At 39.0% G+C, this 21,966-nt stretch overlaps 1 protein-coding gene across 3 annotated transcripts; it reads right to left on the bottom strand.

Annotated features, from left to right (window-relative positions):
* Positions 1-2,423: 2,423 nt before the first annotated feature.
* Positions 2,424-20,298, bottom strand: si:zfos-80g12.1 (sestrin-3). 3 transcript variants are annotated; one of them, XM_038303964.1, is made up of 10 exons: positions 20,076-20,287; positions 15,061-15,082; positions 8,222-8,419; positions 7,943-8,125; positions 6,807-7,052; positions 6,326-6,440; positions 6,004-6,128; positions 4,777-4,943; positions 4,557-4,701; positions 2,424-4,018 (listed from the first exon to the last, which is right to left on the bottom strand). In XM_038303964.1, the coding sequence occupies exons 3-10, from the start codon at positions 8,414-8,416 to the stop codon at positions 3,929-3,931; spliced, it is 1,266 nt and encodes a 421-aa protein (XP_038159892.1). In that variant the 5' UTR covers positions 8,417-8,419; positions 15,061-15,082; positions 20,076-20,287; the 3' UTR covers positions 2,424-3,928. The 3 variants fall into 3 exon arrangements, with proteins under 3 accessions (XP_038159892.1, XP_038159893.1, XP_038159891.1); XM_038303965.1 differs by having other exon boundaries at positions 15,061-15,079; XM_038303963.1 differs by lacking the exon at positions 15,061-15,082 and having other exon boundaries at positions 20,076-20,298.
* Between the last annotated feature and the right edge of the window lie 1,668 nt (positions 20,299-21,966).

Below are 21,966 nucleotides of genomic sequence, written 5' to 3'. Positions count from 1 at the left end.
ACAATCAGTCCCCTTCCCCCTGTGCTTTGTTTTCTTCTGTCGAACGTGTACAATAACATGACCTGGAAACAAAAGATTGACTTTTTTAAGCATGCATGATTTTGGAAATTATTATCAGGACTTATTTGAGTCGTGTATGCAACCTGTCGTGTGTTTTTTTGTTGTTGACTAACCAATACCTGACAGCTGAGAGGCTGCAGCAGCTTTTTTTCCCCTCCAGTTTACAGCTGCTGCCTTTGTGACGTTATCACCTGGCTTTTAACTTCTCTCATGTTGACAGCTATCTACATATTTCCATTCTTTTAAAGTAGCTGTTAGTGCCTGTATGTTTTTTTTTTTTTTGATTTAATCTTCCCCCATTTGTTACATCATTAAAAGATTGCGTTGGGAAACGTTTTAATCATGTGAATATTTGTTTTTCTCTTCCTCTCCTTTTTTTTCTTTTTTTTTTCTCTTTACACTTTGTAAAGACAGACAGAAATAAAAGTAGAAAATCAGACATCAATTCAATAAACTGTTTAACCCACTGTGTTTGATTCCTTTGTGACGCTGCAGAACAGATCCAAGTCACTAGAGGGCGCTGTTGCTCCGGCTACTTCAATCAGCATACTGGATTGCTGATTGGCCGTTGGTAGTGTTGTGAAGTCGCCATATTGGTACTCCCTAGTTAGACCGGTTGGAATGTAAACAAGACTTGAAAAAAAGATAAAATGACCACTTTGACACATAGTTGATGTTTGATAGCATCTATAGACTACTGCAATTATGGTTAAAAAAATAGACACATTGCATATTCAGTATGACGTCTATAAATCATGTAATATACAAATCACAACAAAATGAGTGTTAATGGGACATAATACTGTAGTCAGAAATTAAGGTAAACATACTTACACTACCTGATGATGTGCTTATATTATACATGTATTGACTACATTGTTATCGTAATAACATTACAGTAGGCATTTTTTTGGCGCGACTACGTGAAAGTGGGGAGTACCAAGATGGCGGCAGGTGACCAGTTTTTATCACTATCAGCTATCCAGTGAATAAATAGACATCATTACGATAAACACGTGTTCTGGTTAAATTGAAGGATTAAAAACATATTTAAAAAGTTCAATATGAGTAATACCAGTTTAATGGAAGCATTATTTAGTCAAACAGCACTTAAGTTACCACCTTTCACATGTAGCAGTTGCACTGATGTTTTTTTTTTTTGTTTGTTTTATAAAGTAAACATTTCAGGCTTTTACTACTACAAAAAATAAAACTGATAAAAAGTGTCAGTTTTGCAATATCTTGGACTTTATTCTGTGTCAGATGAGTGATGAGGAACCTTCCCTCCTGAATCTGGATTGTAGGTTGGAGTTATTTGGAGGAGTGACCACAGACTCTCTCTATTATTTCACAAAAAATGTCTCAGTCCTTCACAGCACTAGTAGCTAGTTAACTTTACCTGATGTAATAACATTAAAAATGTACAGAAGAGTACCTTTTTGTATTGTCTGCATAAAATGTTGAAGTTGTATTTCGCCCCCTTTAATTTGACCCCTGGCTAAAACAAAAAAAAAAAGAAGACATCTGCTTAAGAACCCCTCTCAATGGGAAATTTGGTATTTTATGTGGAGGTTAGCCTTTGTGTAACTGCAGCTGTTCTGTGAAGGTTTGTTAGAGAACATTAGTGAACAAACAGCATGATGAAGCTGAAGAAACACAGCTGGTGGAGAAGACTATAGCAGTGATAGGTCCTAAAACAATGCATAGATAACCCAAACACTCCTAATGGAGCTATAAAAAGAACTGTAGTTCTCTTCATTGTCTATCTGACCTTGATGTTAGTGGCTCCTTGGTTACCTGCTCGCCATCTCTGAACAAGCTCTGCATTGGTGGGAACCTGATCCCACATTTTAAACCCTCACAGCAGCTTCAGTGCTTGGTGATTTGGTAAGAGGTTGATTTTGAGTGCAATCTCTGGCAGCAATATCTTTAGTGATGGAGGCATGTTTTTTTGCTTGCAGATATAAAGGACAATATATTAATGTCATTCAGCTGCCCTGTTTTTAACACACTCCCCCCCATTTGTAAGACTTCAAAAATGATGCCAGCAGGATTAATGCAAAAATGTGGTGAGTTTTCATCAAATTTGCATTTCATCTGCTCAGTCTCTGTTCCAACATGAACTCACCACTAAGACTGAAGCTACAAACTTAAAAAAAAATCTATTAATTTGAAAACTTTTAGAGACAGCTGTATTTTAGTTAATGTGTGAAAGGTTTATAAAAAGATGATAAAAACCAAACTGGAAGAAATACTCATTAGAAAAGGAAAACAGACAGGTTTTTTTTGAAGGTACAATTTTATAGAAAACATGTTTACACTTTCAAAAAATCTTTTTTTTTTTTTCATTTTCAGTTATTCTGTTTTTGTACTTTTTGTTTTGAAATGTCATCCATTCTTTGTCTGCTAAAGTTGAACATTTCGAACATCCATCTGTGTCGAAGGCTCTTGCCTAGATGCTGGGACTTAAGCAGAAGGTGATAGAAACGTGCCTTCACATTTGGAATATTTATAAGAACTTATCATTTTCCAAGAGGAAAAAGAAGTTATCCGTTTCCACTCAGAGTAACCTCTGACGGATACTCCGGTCCAGCCTCCAGCAGTAACAGCCCTCCACTTGAGCAGCGCTCCAGTTCCTCCCGCCTAAAGGCACCTGTGTTATAACAGAGCTTTTGCTTTAAATCGATATGCACTTACTTCCTCACTAAATCATAAACCGACACAGTATGAAACATCCACATCTACTCAGGCTGCAGTGCATCGAGCAGGTCCTACACTCATACCTGGGAGTACGCAAAGTAATTAAAGAAAAATGTAAAAACAACAAATAAAAAAAAAGGATAGAGTTTGCTTATCGTTTTTTTTTTTTTGCTCTCCAGACTCAGATCACGAATTCTGACGCAACTAAACTTTAAAAATGTACAAATGCAAAAACCTACACATGCAATTTAAACAGAACTCAAACTCTTCTGTAACTTTTTGTTAGGGAGTGTATCGGGGCTCCCTGAGTGGCTCAGCTTCTCAGATGAGTTTACACAATTTTCTATTACGTCCACCATCTTTAAAATTCTTCTGTCTCCACATTAAAAAAAAAAACAAAGCAAGAAGAAAGAGAAAAAACAAACTGTAAATAGAAACATTGTAAATTGTGTACCTCCGATTGGGAACCTGGGACTTAAAATAAAAAAAATAAAACAGGAAGAGAAGAAAGGCATCGGACCCACACACTTTGCCTCAATGTCAACTCATCAGCTACATTGCATTATAAATATATAAAGTTTAAAAAAGTGCTTATTAAAAGAAACTATAGTGATGCGATAACTTCCAGCTGTTTGCTCTCGACCAGCATTAATACGAAATGTCAGGGAGCATAAAACTGTTGTCCTTCAGTCCAATAAAGTCCTTCAAAACTGACAAAGATTGTCAGAAAAATGAAAACCCCTGATCTTCCATTAACAATCAATCACCTTGTAGAAAAAAAAAGGTTTTTTTTTGGAGAGGGGAGCATAGTTAATACAAAAAGAGACTTTTCTAATGGAAAAATAGGAGTGTTGGCCACTGATAACACAATGCTGCAAACTGGCAGCTTCTCACAGACTTAACTGGAACAGACGACAGAGACATTTGAAAATAACTACTTAGAATTGCACATAACCATGAGAGAGGCAGGATGTTTTCAGAGAGGTTGAACAGCAGAACGGGAAGAGATGAGCAGAGGTCGGCGTGGGTCAATTAACATTAAGATCTGAGAAGAGTGCCACCGCCCAATGATCAGCTGATCTCTGGGACATCAGATGTGCCGCTTCCTGTTCCTCGTCCTCTCTGGGGTCTCTCTGTACAGGCAGACAGCTTGAACTCCACCAGCATCTCAGGCGATCATGTACCGAGTGATGGCTCTCAGCGCGTACAGCAGCTCTGCCTGCAGCCGCGCCTCCATGATCAGCAAGTTTACGTGTATCTGAGGACGGGAGACACCGACGGTCAGATCCAAAGCTGTAGCAGGGTTGCTTTAAAATCAGCCCTCATTATTCAGAATTCACTACTTTTTCACTTTCTGCCTTGTTACCATGAAAAACGTTAATTATAAGTGGATTTTAAGCGAAAGACCAACAAAAAGTAACACTAAATAAGAAGTGGAAGGGTAGTGGCATATATTTAAAAATCTAGACTGGTGTGTTTGAATGCATTTCAGTATTTAGTTAAACCAGCTTTAGCCGCAACTGGAGCTTAACATCAACTAATGGCCTCATTAAAATACTAATTCCCATCAACATCCAACATATTTGGTCTCCATGTTGCTCATATGTATGTTTACTAATTTCCAAATAATTTGCATCCACTGCTCCTCCTCTGAGACGGTTGACTCCCTGCTGTAGGGAACCGATTTCACATTTTTGACAAACCTCCTAACTTGTGTATTAATCACAGGGTATCATTTTCAAGGTAAACAACTAGACCTGTTTTTTGTTAACAGGCCTGGAGAAAAACCCTCTCACCCTGTCAGAGGCTTTCAGCAGAGTCCAACTCAGCGGACACACCGGGGTTTTGGTGACGTCTGGAAAACAGGCCACAGCTTTGATGTAGAGCTTCAGATCTCGCTCCAGCAACTGGTTCACCTCCCCGTAGTCGTAGTCGTCACAACTGTTGTCAGAAGTGAGAACACATATACCTTCTACAAGATTTAGATGATGCTCTTGAATGGAGTCGGAGCCTTACCGTATCCCTAAGACATAATGGATGTAATTCCAGATCGCCCTCTTCAGGTCGGAGCTGTGCAGCGATGGGAGGGATGTGACGCTCCTGAACCTGTCGTCCAGGAGATGCCCGATGTCTGAGTACAATCTGTTGATCAGGGAGAAACCGTGGACTTCCCAGGAGTAGTCCTGCAGTCAAATGACAAAATAAAAAGACAATTCTGTCAAACATAATCCCATTGTTTTGTATGAGAAGGCAGACTTTAAATTTAGAAGTTTCTAAAAATTTAGCTTTACCTGAATATAAGGTTTATAAATAAATGATCAGACTCCCTAATCACAGAATCCAAAAGTAAAAAAAAAAAAAGGCAAAAGCTATTAGCTAAATTTAGTGCATTTAGGTGAATTCTGAAAGCAAGTGGCGGATTTTATCAATGGTTAAGCTTGATTAAAGTTCACAGCATACTTTTTGCGGTGTGGTGTGAAAAATAAGAACTTTTCTATAACTTCCAATGTCAGAATTTGTAACATAAAATCTTGATAAGACACTGAAGCGTCCAGTAGTGTTAAAGGTGCAGTAGGAGATCTTCTCTGATGCATTTTTTACCATGTGGGTTGAAGATCTCCCCACAGTCGCGTAGCAAGTAGGGGTGGGTATTGCCAAAGAGGTCACAATTCGATTCGAATCACGATTCACAGGCCACGATGCGATTCTATCACGATGCATCACGATACATGAATTATTGCGATGCATTGCAATATTTTCTCCTCCATGTTTTGTTTTTGAATGACTCGGCGCAGTATCCCGCGGCCGGCAATGCTTGTGACACAAGGCAGCATGCGTCAACACATCCGCAGCGACATCTACTGGACTGGAAGTTGTATTACACTTGTTTTTGGCTGATGTTCACCAACCAGTCATGCAATTTTATTTATTAATTTTTTTAAATTAATAATCGGTACTTGGCGTCAAGAATCGATGCAGTAGATCACGAAATTTAGAATCACGATGTATCATCATGATGATTATTTTGCACACCCCTAGTAGCAAGCAGTGATAAAGAAGGTCTGGAAGTGAAAATAAAATGAAAGGTCCCCGCTACAGTGTAAAATCAATGAATAAACCCCACCGATCAGAAAACACGTTAAAAAATATAGCTTGGTGGAACCATTTTTCCAATATCTCCTATGGCACCTTTAATATTTTTGCAAGGCTCAGAATATCCGTTTACAGACATCCCCCCCTCACCTGAACTCTGAGCACTTGGAGGTTGTCCTCGTCCCTGCAGGCAAACTCCTGATAGCAGAAATCAGGGTCTGCGACGAAACGTGATGGATCCGCCAAGCACAGCATCTCTTCCTCATCTTCAAGATCTAAAAAAAGGAGACTGTGAAAGCAGATGGGAACGGAGGGGAGGGACAGAAAGCGTTTCACGGTGCAGAGCCCAGGAGGGGGCATTTGCTAGAGTTTCACACCATGTGACCTCAAATGCCACATCCAGGATAGCCGCCCCAGCGTAAACAGCCACACAGCATGCGTTTGATTGTTTACTTCTGTTCCAGGGGCTTACCCGTTTGTGGGAGCGTCTGCGTCTGGAGGAGACGTTCTTCTCTCTTCTCCTGCTCCTCCTGGGACCTTTGGATCCTCTCCTTTAGGCAAACCATGTCACAGCTGGAGTCCAAAGACTGTCGACACAAAAACAATAAACAAACAGTTTTTAGCCAAGATCATCTGATAGCTGGAGGACAAGTTAAGCTTGTCCTTGTCTCATGCTTTCATTTATAAAAAGCTTAATCGAGTAAGATTAAAAACATTAGGGACACTTCAGACATGCAGGTTGTTGCTTTAATGTGATTACAACTGAACATGATGCTCTCGTGGTTAAATGTGCAGCCTGATGTTCATTTGCTTCAATTTTCAGGGGAAATCTGGTTCTGCTGATCCAGTCTGGTTGTTCTTCACTATGTAGTGTCTTGATCAAAACAATAAAATCATTTCACATCTCTAAATCAGGCACTTTGCCGCTTCACAGTAAAGTTAGGCTAGTTTACCCGTCGCCGTGTGATATTTTCAGAGGGAGCCCTGAGCGACTGAGGCACATTGGTGTTGCCGTTGGCAGCATCGAAGGGGCAGAAGGTCGGCGGGGTGCCGTTTGGAGATTTGGCGAGATGCGCGAGGTCCGAGTCTGTGTCGCATCCGAAGACGAAGCTGCAGAGGGAGTGGCAGTGGGCCAGGATCACCACGGCCTGCACCAGCTCCGCCAGTGACCAGCATTGCTCGCCTGCCTTCAGCAGCGTCTGAGGGGAACACGGGGACAAAAAAACCCACCGCTTTGATTGAAAACGAAGAATGTGGCAGAAAGGAGATATTTTATCTTTTTATGCAGCGATTGACAAAAACATCCAGGAATCCTTTTGACATTTCCAGATTTTTTTAGTCAAAAACAAACGTTATTTCTGTGGAACTTAATTTGCTAATCTAACTAAAAAGAAATAAGGTTTAAATTTTTCTAATAGATACAAATCTAAAATGGCGCTGCATTTGAATTCATCCTCCTGGAGTCAGAACTTCACTGAAGCCACAGCTATGCCACTAACAGCTCTCAGTGTCTAAAATGTTCGACCACTCTTCTTTGTCAAATAACTCACCAATCACAGAGTGGAAGGAGAGCCTCGGTGAACATTAACTTTAAGGCCAAAGATCCTAACTTAAAGTCTGGGCTTTGAATATTAATGGATCTCTACTGTTCTCTTGTGATACATCTATCCTCTCCCACAGTATGGTGTTGTCACTAATACGTTTTATTTATTGTGTGGATTAAATTCTCTGCCATGCATTGTATTTTACACCCAGTTTCAAAAGCTGACATTTGTTTAATCTCAGCTCCTCCCTCCAGATGTTTGCTGTACCCTTCATGCGGCCTGTAGCAAACATTAAACAAACGTCTGATAATAGTCCTCCTTCCACTTTTAGGCTCTGCAGCTTCTGTCTCTCCTAGCCTGTTCATGTGGAACGCTGTTGTGTTGCACCATTTCCACCCAGGTTGATGGATTTTTGTCTAAGCAGCTCGTTTCACAAGGTTTTATTTAGGCATTTCAGAACAAAGGGCAATGAATAAAAAGGATGCTTTTGCAAGCTACTGTGAGATTGTTGCTGGTCTGTGTTTGTCGGTTTAAACTCTTCGTACCTGGATATGGGAACATGTGGCGAGCCAGGGCTGGTGCGCCAGCACTTTGTTTATGTGGGCAAGGAGGCGAAGACGAGGGGGAGCTGCTTCCAAACCCTGCAACCAAAGAGGGTCCCCTCCCACCCTCAGGAACTGGGCCGAGTGCAGGCACACCAGGTAGCTGCAGTGATATCTTGCTGCCGCCTGGAGCAGACCGTTCAGAAGATAGATTATTATTTTTTTAAATAAGGATAATCTTTAACCAGTAGTACTTTTAATATCAGCAGCCAGGTTACCAACCATGATGGCGATGTAATGGCGGTAGGGCAGCGGCAGGGGGCCGTCCATGTGCAGGATGTAGTGCTGTGTGCGCAGGAAGCTCTCCAGATACTGGGGGTGAGACGCCATCTGTTGCGACACGGCGTCCACACTCCCCCTGCTGACCAGAGCCTTCATGAACAGCAAGGATACGCGCTCCTTCTCACCGTTCACCATCACCTGCAGAAACCAGAACAAAAAGGACAGATAAATTGGTTTCTGTTGGGAAAATGAAGCAAACAATGAGCTGTCTGTTGCCACAGGGCTGACTGAGGACGCCCCACCCTTTGTTTCCCTACATAAGGCTCCCACATCCAAGATAATCTGATTTTTTCCCCAGAACCGGATCACTGTAAAGCAAGTAGGTTTAGAATCTCTTGTGTGATTGCAGCTGGGAGAAATCAGAAGTTATGTCACCTTTTTTTTTTCCACCAATAAATTCTACTTCTAAAACGAATAAAATGGACAAAAACATGAGCTGCAGAGCACCGACTTCCCTGAAGAGCCACTCTGGCCTTTAAATTTACAGCCAAGAACGTCTTGGCTCACAATAATGTTGGACCATGTGATGACGAGCTCAGCAGGCTGTGCTTTGGACCCGAGTCATGTTCCACACCTTAAATCAGAGGAAGAGGGGCTGATTTGGAAGAAGAGCAACGGCGCCCTGGGAGAGTTAAAGTATTCCTGACTTTTCTTTTTCCTGGAAAGAAAATAAGCACCCAAACAGCATCTCCACAGACGCCATGTCTGACAGGCTTCGCTGGAGTAAGAGGCCTCTTAAAACTTGTTTGATGTTTATCTAATGTAAGCGAGACGCTTGATTCATTTGTGTTTATTTGAAACGCTTTTTAGACAGCTGAAAGTAGGAGGAAAACAAAGAAGAAAAGCACCAAAAATGCCCTTTGAAACGGGGGTTTACACTGAGGAAGCACAGATGAAGGAACTAATATGAAAGCTGAGCTGAGGAGTCCGCGAAGAGGGAAGCTCAGCTCAGATCGAAGAAGCGGAGGACGAAAAAGATTCAAACATGGGAGGGACTGGACTGAGGAGCCCGGGGGGGCCAAGAGAAATAGACCCATGTAGAGAGGGAAACTGGCCTGCCCTCACTGGCACAGACATTTATAAGCTTGTTTTCTCCCTCTGCATCATAATGGTCTCTCTCTCTCTCTCTCTCTCTCTCTCTCTCTCTCTCTCTCTCTCTCTCTCTCTCTCTCTCTCTCTCTCTCTCTCTCTCTCTCTCTCTCTCTCTCTCTCTCTCTCTCTCTCTCTCTCTCTCTCTCTCTCTCTCTCTCTCTCTCTCTCTCTCTCTCTCTCTCTCTCTCTCTCTCTCTCTCTCTCTCTCTCTCTCTCTCTCTCTCTCTCTCTCTCTCTCTCTCTCTCTCTCTCTCTCTCTCTCTCTCTCTCTCTCTCTCTCTCTCTCTCTCTCTCTCTCTCTCTCTCTCTCTCTCTCTCTCTCTCTCTCTCTCTCTCTCTCTCTCTCTCTCTCTCTCTCTCTCTCTCTCTCTCTCTCTCTCTCTCTCTCTCTCTCTCTCTCTCTCTCTCTCTCTCTCTCTCTCTCTCTCTCTCTCTCTCTCTCTCTCTCTCTCTCTCTCTCTCTCTCTCTCTCTCTCTCTCTCTCTCTCTCTCTCTCTCTCTCTCTCTCTCTCTCTCTCTCTCTCTCTCTCTCTCTCTCTCTCTCTCTCTCTCTCTCTCTCTCTCTCTCTCTCTCTCTCTCTCTCTCTCTCTCTCTCTCTCTCTCTCTCTCTCTCTCTCTCTCTCTCTCTCTCTCTCTCTCGATAAAATACGAAAATGGAGATTTTGGCTCATTCCCTCTAGATGTAGACATAGAGAGAGAGAGAGGGAATGAGCCAACATCTCCATTTTCGTTTTTTATCAGCTTATAAAAAGCTCAATTGTGACAAAAAAATTAAGAAAATCTTACAAAAACATGATAAGGGGGAAATACTTTCAGACAGGTCTGTGTTGTCATACAACCAGACCTAACAGAGCTTGTTTTTCCCTTTAGCCCTGTATGGCTCTTTAGTATTCAGCAGGGTGTTTATCTGGCTAAAAGCTCCATGTGGTATTTCACTTCTCCTTGCAGGGGACAATGGTTGCTGCCTGATCCTCCACTAAGCTCCACCTCATGACCTATATAGTCTCAGCTCAGATCCTAAAGGACACCTGAAAACACTTGGTCCTTATGCACTTTACCATAATCCTATAGATTTTTGAAAAGCAAAGTTACCTGGGGGGGGGGGGGTGCTTGGTACTAACTGAAACATGCCCAGACACAGACCTTGACCTTCTCCAGTCTGTCAGCACCCATAAAAAATACTGTAGGAGGGGAATGTAGCAGTGCACAGGTGGCTGCCAATCAAAGACCTACAAGAGCACATTCACACGGGGTGTTTTTCCTCAAACACAAGCACCACTGATCAGCATGCCTGGCTGCAGAATCTAGGTTACTGCTCCATGGAGCTCTAACTGGCCGGATCCCTGAAAGGAACATTGTTGCACCAAGCAGCATTTCAGAGGCTGTAGAAAACAGGCCTCGTTTGTCGTTTCTTAAGGACCTTACATGTCAGAGAGCAAACGTCTATTTATATTTCCTTCCCATATCATGGTGGAATGAGCTCAGATTGCAATGTTGACTGATCACACTTCCATTTCTAGGGTAAATGATACATGCAAAATGGGTGATTGAGATAATATCAGGACAGAAATAAAAAAAGAAAAATTCTCTTTTGCACAAGAACAGAAAAATCTACAATATACTGGATCCAGCTATAATATGTTCTGGTATTGAAATAATCTAAATTGACTGAAAGTGAATTAGGGCTAATCTACATTCAAGGCTTGGTAAAGTATTCCAGCCCTTTAACCTTTACATGTTTGCTCATGTCAAAACCAGAAAAGTATTTTATTGTTGTTAAAAGAGACCCGAGTTAGGGCTGTGGGAATATCTAAATTATATATTTTTAGACATTAATGATATTATTTTCATTTGTACTAACCACAAGCATATCAATGTTTGGCTGCAGGGTTTCCTTGTTTTTAATGGTGTTGAATGCTTTCTTGTCCAGAGTCGCAGGACTTTACTGCTGTGTGAAAGAGCGCTAACTGCTGGCTAACATGCATGAATCTGCATGCTAGCTAATAGCCCTTCCCTTTAGCATATTACTGCCACCTAAAGGGTTAAGAGTGAAAATGTATTATCCAGCTCTCATTAAATGCAAAATGACAAAAAACCTGATTGTCTTTTATTTGGAAATTTAGTTTTTTCAAATGTTTATTATATCGCAAATGCATTTCATGGTCCACATGTTGATGCATTCCTCTGAATAGCAAAAAATATTTCACTTTTTTTAAGTTACAAAAAGTATAACAGATGTGTTGTCTGTCTGAGTCAATATGTTGTTGAACCATTTTATAATGTAGTGTCTGTAAAGTGCCTTGAGATGACATGTGTTGTGAATTTGTGTTATATAATTAGACTAAATTGAATTAAAATTACTACATTTTATAGCTGCCAGAACTTGGGTGACCATCTTGTAATTGTGTCAATAATTTAGAGACTGAAACTTTAACTCAACTCTTCTTTGGTGAAAAAAAAAATAGCTTAAGCTGAGTCAGGTTGGATGAATGGAAATCAATTCAAAAGTCTTATTATTGATTCTCAATTAGATCCTGCCCTGGACTTTGAATGGGCTACTGTTTTTTGATCTAAACTATTCCATTAAAACTCTGCGTATGTTTATGGTTATCGTCCTGATAGAAGGTGAACCTCCACACCCCAATCTTCTGCCACCTCTAGCCAATTTGCCCTGCATTACTTCTATTCTTTATCTCACTATCCACCACATGATGCCGTCATCACTATAGTTCACCGTTTCTTGTACGTTTTCAGCCAGACAGCATTTTGCATTAAGGCAAACAGTAAAATTATAAGAATTACCTGGTTCTTTCTCTTTTGAAAAACTGCAAACAAGATTTCCGAGCCCAGCTAAAGGTGACTGCAGGTTGTCCATACTACCATGCCATGAATCGTTAAATTAGCATAGAGACTACTAAACAGGGAATTTAATCCAATCAGAGGAGCAAACAGGCCATAACTAGATGAAAAAATATTTACTTTTTTAGATTAAAAATCTTTCAGTTTAGCTGAGGTGTAGTTTTAACTTCAGATTGTTCAAATGACCCTAAAAGGATAATCTATTAAAGCACATTCAGCTATTAGTTTATCAAGAATTGCAAAAACTATCGTATTCATTTTTTTTGGCAAAGTTCTAAATACTTAATTTGTTTGTTTTTTTTGCGTTTTTTTTCTTCTACACGTTTTTTTCTATTTATAAATTATTAAAATATTTGATTAATGTGTTGTTTGCTTTTTGAGGGATATTTATTTACTTAAAGTATCTATTTTTAAATAATTGTTAAAGAAAATTGATAGATTAGTCGATTACTTAAGAAAAAATAATCAAAATGCATAGCTTTAATCTGGACCATGCTTTATGAAATGTTCAAGTGAAATTTAAAATTGTTTTTTATGTTGTCTTTTTTTTTTCCAGACAAACAGTATCAACCCAGTCTATGACAACTATTGTAATGTTACTGTGCTTTTTTTGTTCCAGACATCCTCACGTGAGATTAGTGCTGCCCTAAGTGTCGAAAGCGTGGTTACTGCATTGGAATTTTCCTTTTGGTTTTTATCTGGACATGGTGGTTCAGGCTTTTAGCACCATCACCCTCAGTCAGACACACTTCTGTAGCAAGTCATCTTATTCTCTGCAGGCAGTACCTGCTTTAGACATCACTGAGTCAGTTTCACCTGATAAGGTTCTGATGATTTAGCCAGGCTAACGTCTCTCTAGTCCTGACCGTACCCCTCTAAACCCAAGACCAATCATCCCCACACTTAGCCCATCCCCTCAGGGTCTCATGGAACTGACATTTTATGTTTATCATTTCATCTGGTATTGGTGTGTTTGCTTTTACATTCAACCCCTGATACCTCTGGTGCCTTCCTTGGTCTCTATGATGATGTCTGCTCACTGATTAGGGGTCTAAATAATAATCGTTTTGTATCGATGCATCGATCCAACACCCGACGACGACCCAAAGCATCGACACGTCCGCAAGATTATTGATTCATGTTTTTTTTTTTCCTCCAATCCATTTTTATTTATTTGCCTCTGGACGTAATTCTGACTCCCATGCTGCGGTGGCGCTAAACCTATTTTGCCCTCCTAGCTCGCTTCCTTTAGCCACTACCCTCTTTCCAGCAGTATTTTTTGATGCAAGGCAGAATCAGAAACTATAAAACAGAGGCATGATTATTTTTCAGTGAATGAGGTTTTCATAGGCCTCGGTGGAGTACAACTTTGCTACTTCTGTTTCTCAAATAAAATGCAAAACGACATTACAGCTTACAGCATTAATCGAATCGAACCGTGGTGTATTCTTGATTATCGAAAATAATCAAATCGTTGGGTTGGGAAAGTGATACTGAATTGAATCACCATGATGGGTGTGATTTACACCCCTACCACTGATATTCTCTTCAACCTCTGAGGCCTTCAGAGAACAGCTAGATTTATGCCGACATTAATTCATAGATCAGGGGATTCTTTAAGAGCTATGCAATCATTTGGGATTTTCTAACATTTAAAATCTCTAATTCAGGGTTGTGGCTATTATGTATATTGCTGTAAACGTAAAGAGCTGTGAATGAGTTTGTGAGGGACTGTAAATTAGGCTATAACGGTGTATTTGGTGGAAAGGTTAGTTTACAGAAAGACTAGACTAAATGCAAAGAACTACAGAGTTTCAATGTTGGGAATAGGGTTGTCACGATACTAAACTTTTCAACTCGATACCGATACTAAGGAAAATATTCGATACTCAATACCATTTTCGATACCACAAGGATAAAAACAAAGACTCCAAAAGTCTACAGAAATATTTTCATTAATAAATAAAATATAATAAATAAACACAATAAAGGTTGTATGCTGTGCACAATATTAAGCAAGCTTGATAAAAAACGTATAAAATTCAAATTAAGTGTTCCTTCCTTGGCTATGCTTTGCACACATAACAATGACGCTAGCCAAACCAGTTAAGAAACAAAAATAATTCTCAGCAGCTACACCTATTACAAAAAAAAAGTCTGAAACTGAAAAGTGCACAGAATTATTCAATCACACAGTGTTCTGAAAGTGCATTGTCCTCTATTCTGCACTTTAGATGAATGACTGCTTAGGTGCCACTGGTGACGGCACTGTATCGATACTTTTAAAAACGAGTATTGTATCCGGATACAACATTTCAGTATCAATACTTTTTTGAGTTTCGATACGTTTGACAACCCTAGTTGGGAATAAAGAAAAGATCGCACTGATGAACAGACTGAATAAGAACTGACTTAGTAAGAACAAATGAAGCACAATAAATTACTTCAAAGTTGTATTTTCAAAAAAATATAATCTCTGACATGCTGAACAACTCAAAGACAAAATGGTGGAAGTGTGATTGAGAGAAAATAAACAGAGTAAACATCAGATCCTCTAAAACCAGAACCTTTCAGAAAAAATGTTGACATCCGGTTAAAAAACAAACAAAAAACAACACAAAAAAACCCCCACAATAAGTGTGGACATTTGCTCTTGCACCAAGTGAGGTTAAAGCCTTTGTCATTGTTGGCATCACACGCAATTGATTAAGAAATGGGAGTTTTCGGTAATTTCAGACATGTCTGGACAAAATCTGACAGAAGTCAAACTGAAACAGGAACTACAGAAAAGCTGAGCATTCATGCAGCAGGAAATGACACATCTTACCTCTTAGCACAACATCTGTCTGCTGACGAGAACAAAATGAGGGATTGAGTTACCAATTAGCAAAAAGCTTTCAATATAACAGATTTGAAAGAAGCTTTAAAAGTCAAACACAGAAACAGCCTTCATTACATGAAAAACAAGCCTATTTGTTTTATATAAAGCAATGCATTTCTTACTGCTAGTCTACATGTAATAACGCCCACATGAGAAAAACAAAAAGGTGAGAAGCATGTGTGGGAGAATGTAAAAAAATAAGGCGACATCAGCCAAGCAGCTGTGTGGCGTTAAAAACACACTTTGGTTAGCAAACATGATAATCGAGTCAAAAAGAACTGATCAGGAACCAGAAAGGTTTAACTCCAACTTTTTCCTCAACATGTAAAATTGAGGAGAGTGTCGTTAAAGTGATGTTTTTCCTATTTTGTTTTTTCAGATTTATTGTCTTGTCAAAATGTTTAAAAAGCATTTTAATACCAAAGATAACCTGATTAAATACAAAAAAACATGATAAAGGATTATTTTTTCTGTACAAAACAAAAAAAAATCCAAGTGCTGAATAAAAGCACCGTCAGTGTGACCTTTGAATAACTGGTATCTAGTGAAACCGGCATTAAGTTGTTTTTCACAGTGCAGGAAATCTGACCATCTCTTCTCAACAGAATCACTTTGAGTCATATCAGAGCGTTTTAGGAGCAAGAAAGGCCGTTTGAATAAACACCTCAGTTTATCAGACTGAATATAACCTGGGCTTGGACTAGGACATTTTCACAATCTATTGCTCTTGTTTTTAGGTTGAGACATTCAGAGTTGAGCTCATGGGTAAGCTTTGGATCTACGTCCTTCAGCACAACCCAGGTGAATATTCTCTTCCAGGATTTTTTAATAGAGAGCGCAAATCACACTTTCATCAGTCACACTACCACCAACCACCACTTTTGACAACTAGAATAGAACATAGAATAGAAAATCCCTTTATTATCCCACAATGGGGAAATTCTGGTGTTTACAGTAGCAAATAGAATAAAGAATAAAATGATCACACAATGTGGACCTTAGAAAAGGGTATAAAAAATAACAAATAAAATACTTTACTGTAACATGTTTTTACATTATAAATACTGTGCCCCTGGAGAATAAAGAACCAATATACAGCTGAAGACATTTTTACAGTAATCAATATTTGAAAATAGCAGCAACATCAGAGATGTGCAAAATGAAAGCAGCATGTTATTTAACTAAGATAGAAATTGTGCAAAAATCAATATGAATGTACGGTAACAACTATTTGAGGTTGTTCAACACTAGTATTTGTTTCTGAAAATCCTGTTTTATCCGATATTAGCGAAATAAATGAAATCTGCAGAGCAGGAGAATTATTAGGTTCTTTTGTTATCTGTTTTGACCCACTGGATTTACTACTCGAAAGGTTCTCCACTTGACCTTAATTCATTTTTGAAAATGACCTTTTGCCTTTTTAAAAAGGTAAAAATGACCTTTCATCCTCAAGAAGAGGCTTTATGTGAGGGCCATATTAACATTTTTACAATGTGCGTTGATCATAAACGGAGTTATGAGATGAAAAAATACGGGTGATGTCATTTGGGCGCAGGATAGGTAAACGCAGACAAAGACAGGCTTAAAAACAGCAGCACTGTACAAGCAGCAATATGGAGCGAAGCAGGGGTCCAAGATGACACACAAAGAAGTGGAGGAATGATGCAAGCATGGCTGCTGCAGATACAAGAGAGCAAGACTAATCTGAAAAATCCAGCAGAGGGTGTCCATCCCTATCATGTGTTTCTGTCCAGAAACCATAAACACCCCCCCTACCCTCCCATTGCTGGAAAAAAAAGCAGCCGGACTGATTTTGGCTTTGCAACCTGAACTCGAGGAGTAATGCAAAACAACTCAGCTGCAGCCCAGGGCAATTGACACAGAGGAGGGGGTGGTTATAGCCAGGAGCAATAGCAGGAAGAAAAAAAACTTAATAAACCCACATGCATCAATGAGAGATCCGATCCGACTGTAAACAAGACAGACAGGTAGAACAAGGGCACTTCTACTGAAAACGGCTCATATATATTGCTGTTTATTCCTCTGGGAGCAATGAGGATATCTAAAACATAAAAAAAAGGAATAGAGAGAAACTACATTCATGTGTCCTCAGTTATGGAAAACTACAGAGACAAAAGGAGCAAAAGCTGCAAATGCTTGACTTGAAACCAGAATTGTGGCTCATATTACTGTCTCTGTTTTATTCCAATTTCTTGACTCTACAATCTGCAGCAGAGCATGTCTTTGTTGAGTTGGAATCGGAACAGCGCCCCCCTTCTGTTGCGAAGTGGAAAATAACAGTAAAAAGAGAAAAACAACTTTGATTGGCAGTCCGGCTACAGGCGAAGAAAAAAAAAATCAGCAGCACAAGAAAGGAGGCCAAGAAGAGCTGCAAGCAGAGGAAACAGAGGGATTTCTGTCCATTGACAAACATATTGCATTGTTTTCTGACGCATTTCAGACAGAAGGAATAAAATGAACCCTGCATTACTTCACACAACACTGAAACACTTTTTTTTTCATCAAATCTTCGTATGACGTCACCTTCACCTGCAGCTCCCTTCACGGACAAACGTCCTCAGCCGTTAGTCGTTTATCTTTAACAAGATAACATTCAAAATATACCAAGAATTTTAAAATGAAACGCTGATGCCAGTCAGAGAGTACAGGAGACGTTTCTGTCTTTGTCTTGGTATATTGAATCCCAGCATCCCTGACTTTACCCCCTCCTTTTACCAGAAAACAAACAAACATAAAAAGCCGTTACTAGCTAAACGGTCCGAGCTAAATCGTCTCAACGGCGCGAGCTCTACGTGACATTTAACATACACGGCTAAAGATGGAAACCACTTCAGCAGTGAGAATAAAAACACGCTAAAAAAATAAATAAATATCACTCAATAAATTTTAATATTCAATTCAAGTATTTGAACCATTTCCAGAGCAATACATGCCATTGTTAGAAGTTTAGTTCGGGTATTTTATTTATTTTTTTTGCTAGCGCTAACGTTGCTGCCTCTCACTGCACCGAAGTTGGCTTTTGATCCGATGTGTCATTAAAGGGTCATTGCATAGATTTTAAAAGGAGCATTTTTGCATTTATAACTCAAATTTAGACTCGTTTATATGAACCAAACCTGAACTTAACAAGTATGCATTGAATAAGGATTCTATAAAATGCATTAGTGGAAACTTTAACAAAAATGTAATTTTTCAGTTTGTTTTTTGGGGATATTGATCCCCTTCTATGGTTACAGATTGTGCTCTTTTCAATTTCACCAGAACTCCAGTTTTCAAGGAGGAGATCATGTTGTTTTTAATGCTGAAAAAACTTAAAATAACATAATTTGTTAGTAATAATGTTGAAAGAAATCCAGATTATTACTAAAGGATTGTGCTCAGGTTCGCCAGGTCTGTGGATTACAGTTTTCACATTTATAGCAAAGGTATTGTTATGGTGATGATTTCACACATCAAATTGTGGTTTGAAAACTAAAGAATAATACATTTTTAAAATCCCTAACTATCATGTTTTTTTAGTTGACCTAATCAAATAAAAAAACTGCTCCTAAAAAACCCAAAACATTAACTTGACATTTTAACATAATAAATGACCATCTCCCGAGCTCTTTTTAAGTAGCAGTGTTTTTAGATCAGGGCTGAGGTTTTCACCAATGATCTGATACCAAATATTTGAAATGTTGGGGGGGAAAAAAACGCATGTGTGTCAGCTTTTAGTGGCTTCACAAAAATATTTGAGGTTCCATGCATCAAAAACAGCATTTTTTCATTCCAGTATAGAGTCCATTATAGGTTTGGCTTTTTATTTTTTACTGTTGCGAGGTTTACTCTTGACCAAATTTGGCTGTAATACATAAAAAACAAACAAACAAACAAAAAAAAACTTAAATGGTTCTTTCTATAATTTTGATCAACAAGGTCAATTATCATTAAAAGCATTTTAGAGAATACACCAAGGCTGAATAATCCAGTCAAGGTTCATCTTGTCTATCTGTCCTGGTCTTGGAGGTTGGCTGAATCTAAAGCTACAATTAAATACAATTAACTTTCTTTTCAAATTTGGCTACAAAATAAAGTTTTAATTATTAACTTAAAAAAAACAAAAGTTTTAAATAGCCCTAATCAGCATAAATAAATCGACTTCAGTTTTGCTACATCTGTTAATTCTGGTTTGTTTCTTTCATTGAATTAAAATAACTTATTTTTGTGGCCTTATACCTAAATGTTTTGCACAAATCACAAAACTTGTGTTGTTAAAACTATTTCATCATCTCAATTTTGCAATCACTTAATGAGGTCCAAGCTTTAACAGTGCCTTTTTAAGAGTTTTCACCAATAGAATAGGGTATTCACAAATCTCCAGCTACATAAAGTGAAATATACTCAAAGTGGAATACTTTAATCCTGGTTAAACTTGTCTTTCTGTTAAGGTTTTTATGCTTGGCCTAATTCAAAGTGGTGTTAAAGCAAACAAAAAACCATGATATAACTTATTTGTGTATTAACTAACCATATAAAAGGGCCATAAATAGGACATAGCTGCCATAAATGTGTTCAGAAATAACCAGATTTGCCAGATATATTAGACTTTTAACTAGAGCTGATCAAAGGTAGGCCAGAAGTGGAATAGCCCTTTAAGTAAGACAAATCGGAAACCAGCTTCAGCTCAGTCTCATACTTTGTTTCAGAAGTTTCCTTTCTGAAAAACAAAAACGAATGAAATAAACTATCTTTCACTTCAACTTCCAGCAGCTAACCTATGTAATTCAACACCTGAAGGCGAAGTGGGGCTTTGCTCACAGTGCTGGACAAGAGATAAGCCGTTTTTTTTGACAGAGGAACAAATGAATGAACGGTTTTCGCTTCTAGGGCTAGCATACACTTGTTTAAACCCCACTAATCCATAACACGGGTGAAAACACAACAGAATTACAGCCTACCTGTTTCTGGACTCGCTTGCACTGCGATCTTAAGGGGTACTCCATTTTACTCGTACAGATGATCATTTTCCAAAAACGGTGTTCTCCTGCATGGATCCGGTCGGTCGGAGTCTCTCCAGCTGCTCTCCGAGCTGCTAACAAAAGGGAGCGCTTCTGTCACTGCCCCCCCTCCTCGGCTCAGCCTATCTTGAGCTGCAGCTTGAACTGAGAGGAAGGAGAGCTTCCCAAAGCAGAGCTGACAGCTCCGGTAACAGCGCAGCCAATCAGCGCACAGGGGGCGGGGCTTCCAGTCTGAGGGGGCATGCACAAATGCTAATGAACATCTGCAAACAACAGAGAGGCAGAATAAGGAAGAGACATGGTCAGACTATCAACCTTTAACCCACTCAGATGAGAAGGTGAGCTTAAGTAGAGCAGAGTTTCCCAAATAACCATCTTACAGACTGGGGACCCCTTAAAAATACATATTAATTAAATCACATCACTATATGTAGAGTATATTGAAAGAAATGCAGTTTTAAAATTACTTTAAACTACTAAATTAACCATTCTGTTTAAGACATACAATTATGTTTAATTATATATTTTATTTTATAAAAGAATATTTTATATATTTAAATCAAGTTATAGAGAGACACAGGCCTACAAGGGTAATTCGATAACTACAATTAAAATTTGGTTTGAATTTTGTAAAAAATTCAAAACATATTTTTGAAAATGTTTTAGATTTGTTCTACTCCATCGTAACTCAATTTCTTTGACACCCAAAAATGTTACATTTACTTACAGGGTTCCCACATCTCAGTTAACATAAAATTCGGAACCTTCCGAAAACTTTCCAGGACCAGTTTTCTGAAACTGAAGGACTGTGTGTTGCAGTGTTGACCTCCTGCAACCATTGGGTCAGCTGTAGCTAGTTATAAAGATAGGTGTTTTTTTTATTGTTTTTTTCTAAAAAGCTTTCCAGGCCTTGAACACATTTTTTTAAATTCAAAAACGTTCCAGTTTTTTAAGTAACTATGACAACCGTGCACTTATTCAAAGATACCTCCAATCTTTTCCTGTTTATGTATTTCATGATATATTTTAGTTCTCCCTATAGCTCAGGGATCACCTCAGTGTTTGTGAAAACCATCTCACGACCCCAGTCTTTGTGTCTTGCGACCCCTAAAGGTTCCCAACCCCCACTTTGAGAACCTCTAATTGTTTGTTAGTGTTATCAAGCCATACACATGGATTCAGTTAAAAGCTCTTTTCAACTTTCACAAACTTTTAAAAAGTTTTTCTGTAGATTTTAAACAATAGATAAACAGTGGATGATGACTGTACGAAACCAAAAACTACCTTGTACTTTCACCTTTTGCCAACCTTTTAATAAACAAAAGTTAAGTCTTTGGGAGTATTTTCCAACTTTCCACATCTGGAGACTTTTCTGTTTTCTCATTCTTCTTAATAAAATAACTCAAAAGAAGGAAAGTCTCTGTAAGATTTTATTTTACAGTCTTACAGTTCAGGTCTGGACTGTGACAGGACCGCTCTCCAACACTAATGTGCTTTCATCTAACCATACCAGTGTAGCTCTGGCTATAAATTCACAGTTGTCCTAGTGGAAGGTGTTGTGGCCCGGCTTTGATGACACAAAAAAGTGGAAATCCACCAAGGCCACAGATGCACCATGGACTTATCTTATAAAGGCAAAAGAAAAAAATGTTCCAGGTAAACTCGTTTAGTTTTCTCAGTTTATTGTTTCATCAGGCAAGCAAACAAAAAAAGACAAACATTTCCTCCATGTTTTTCTTGCGCTGGTAAAAGAAAACCATACGCCCACCCAGATGCATGCTGGTCCTACCACTGACTGCCTATTTATACAAAAATAATTCACCTAAATTAA

The sequence above is a fragment of the Cyprinodon tularosa genome, unplaced genomic scaffold (assembly GCF_016077235.1).
Source record: "Cyprinodon tularosa strain WSP-4 unplaced genomic scaffold, ASM1607723v1 ctg522, whole genome shotgun sequence".
NCBI lineage: Eukaryota > Metazoa > Chordata > Actinopteri > Cyprinodontiformes > Cyprinodontidae > Cyprinodon > Cyprinodon tularosa.
This window is presented reverse-complemented; position numbering and strand designations above follow the sequence as displayed.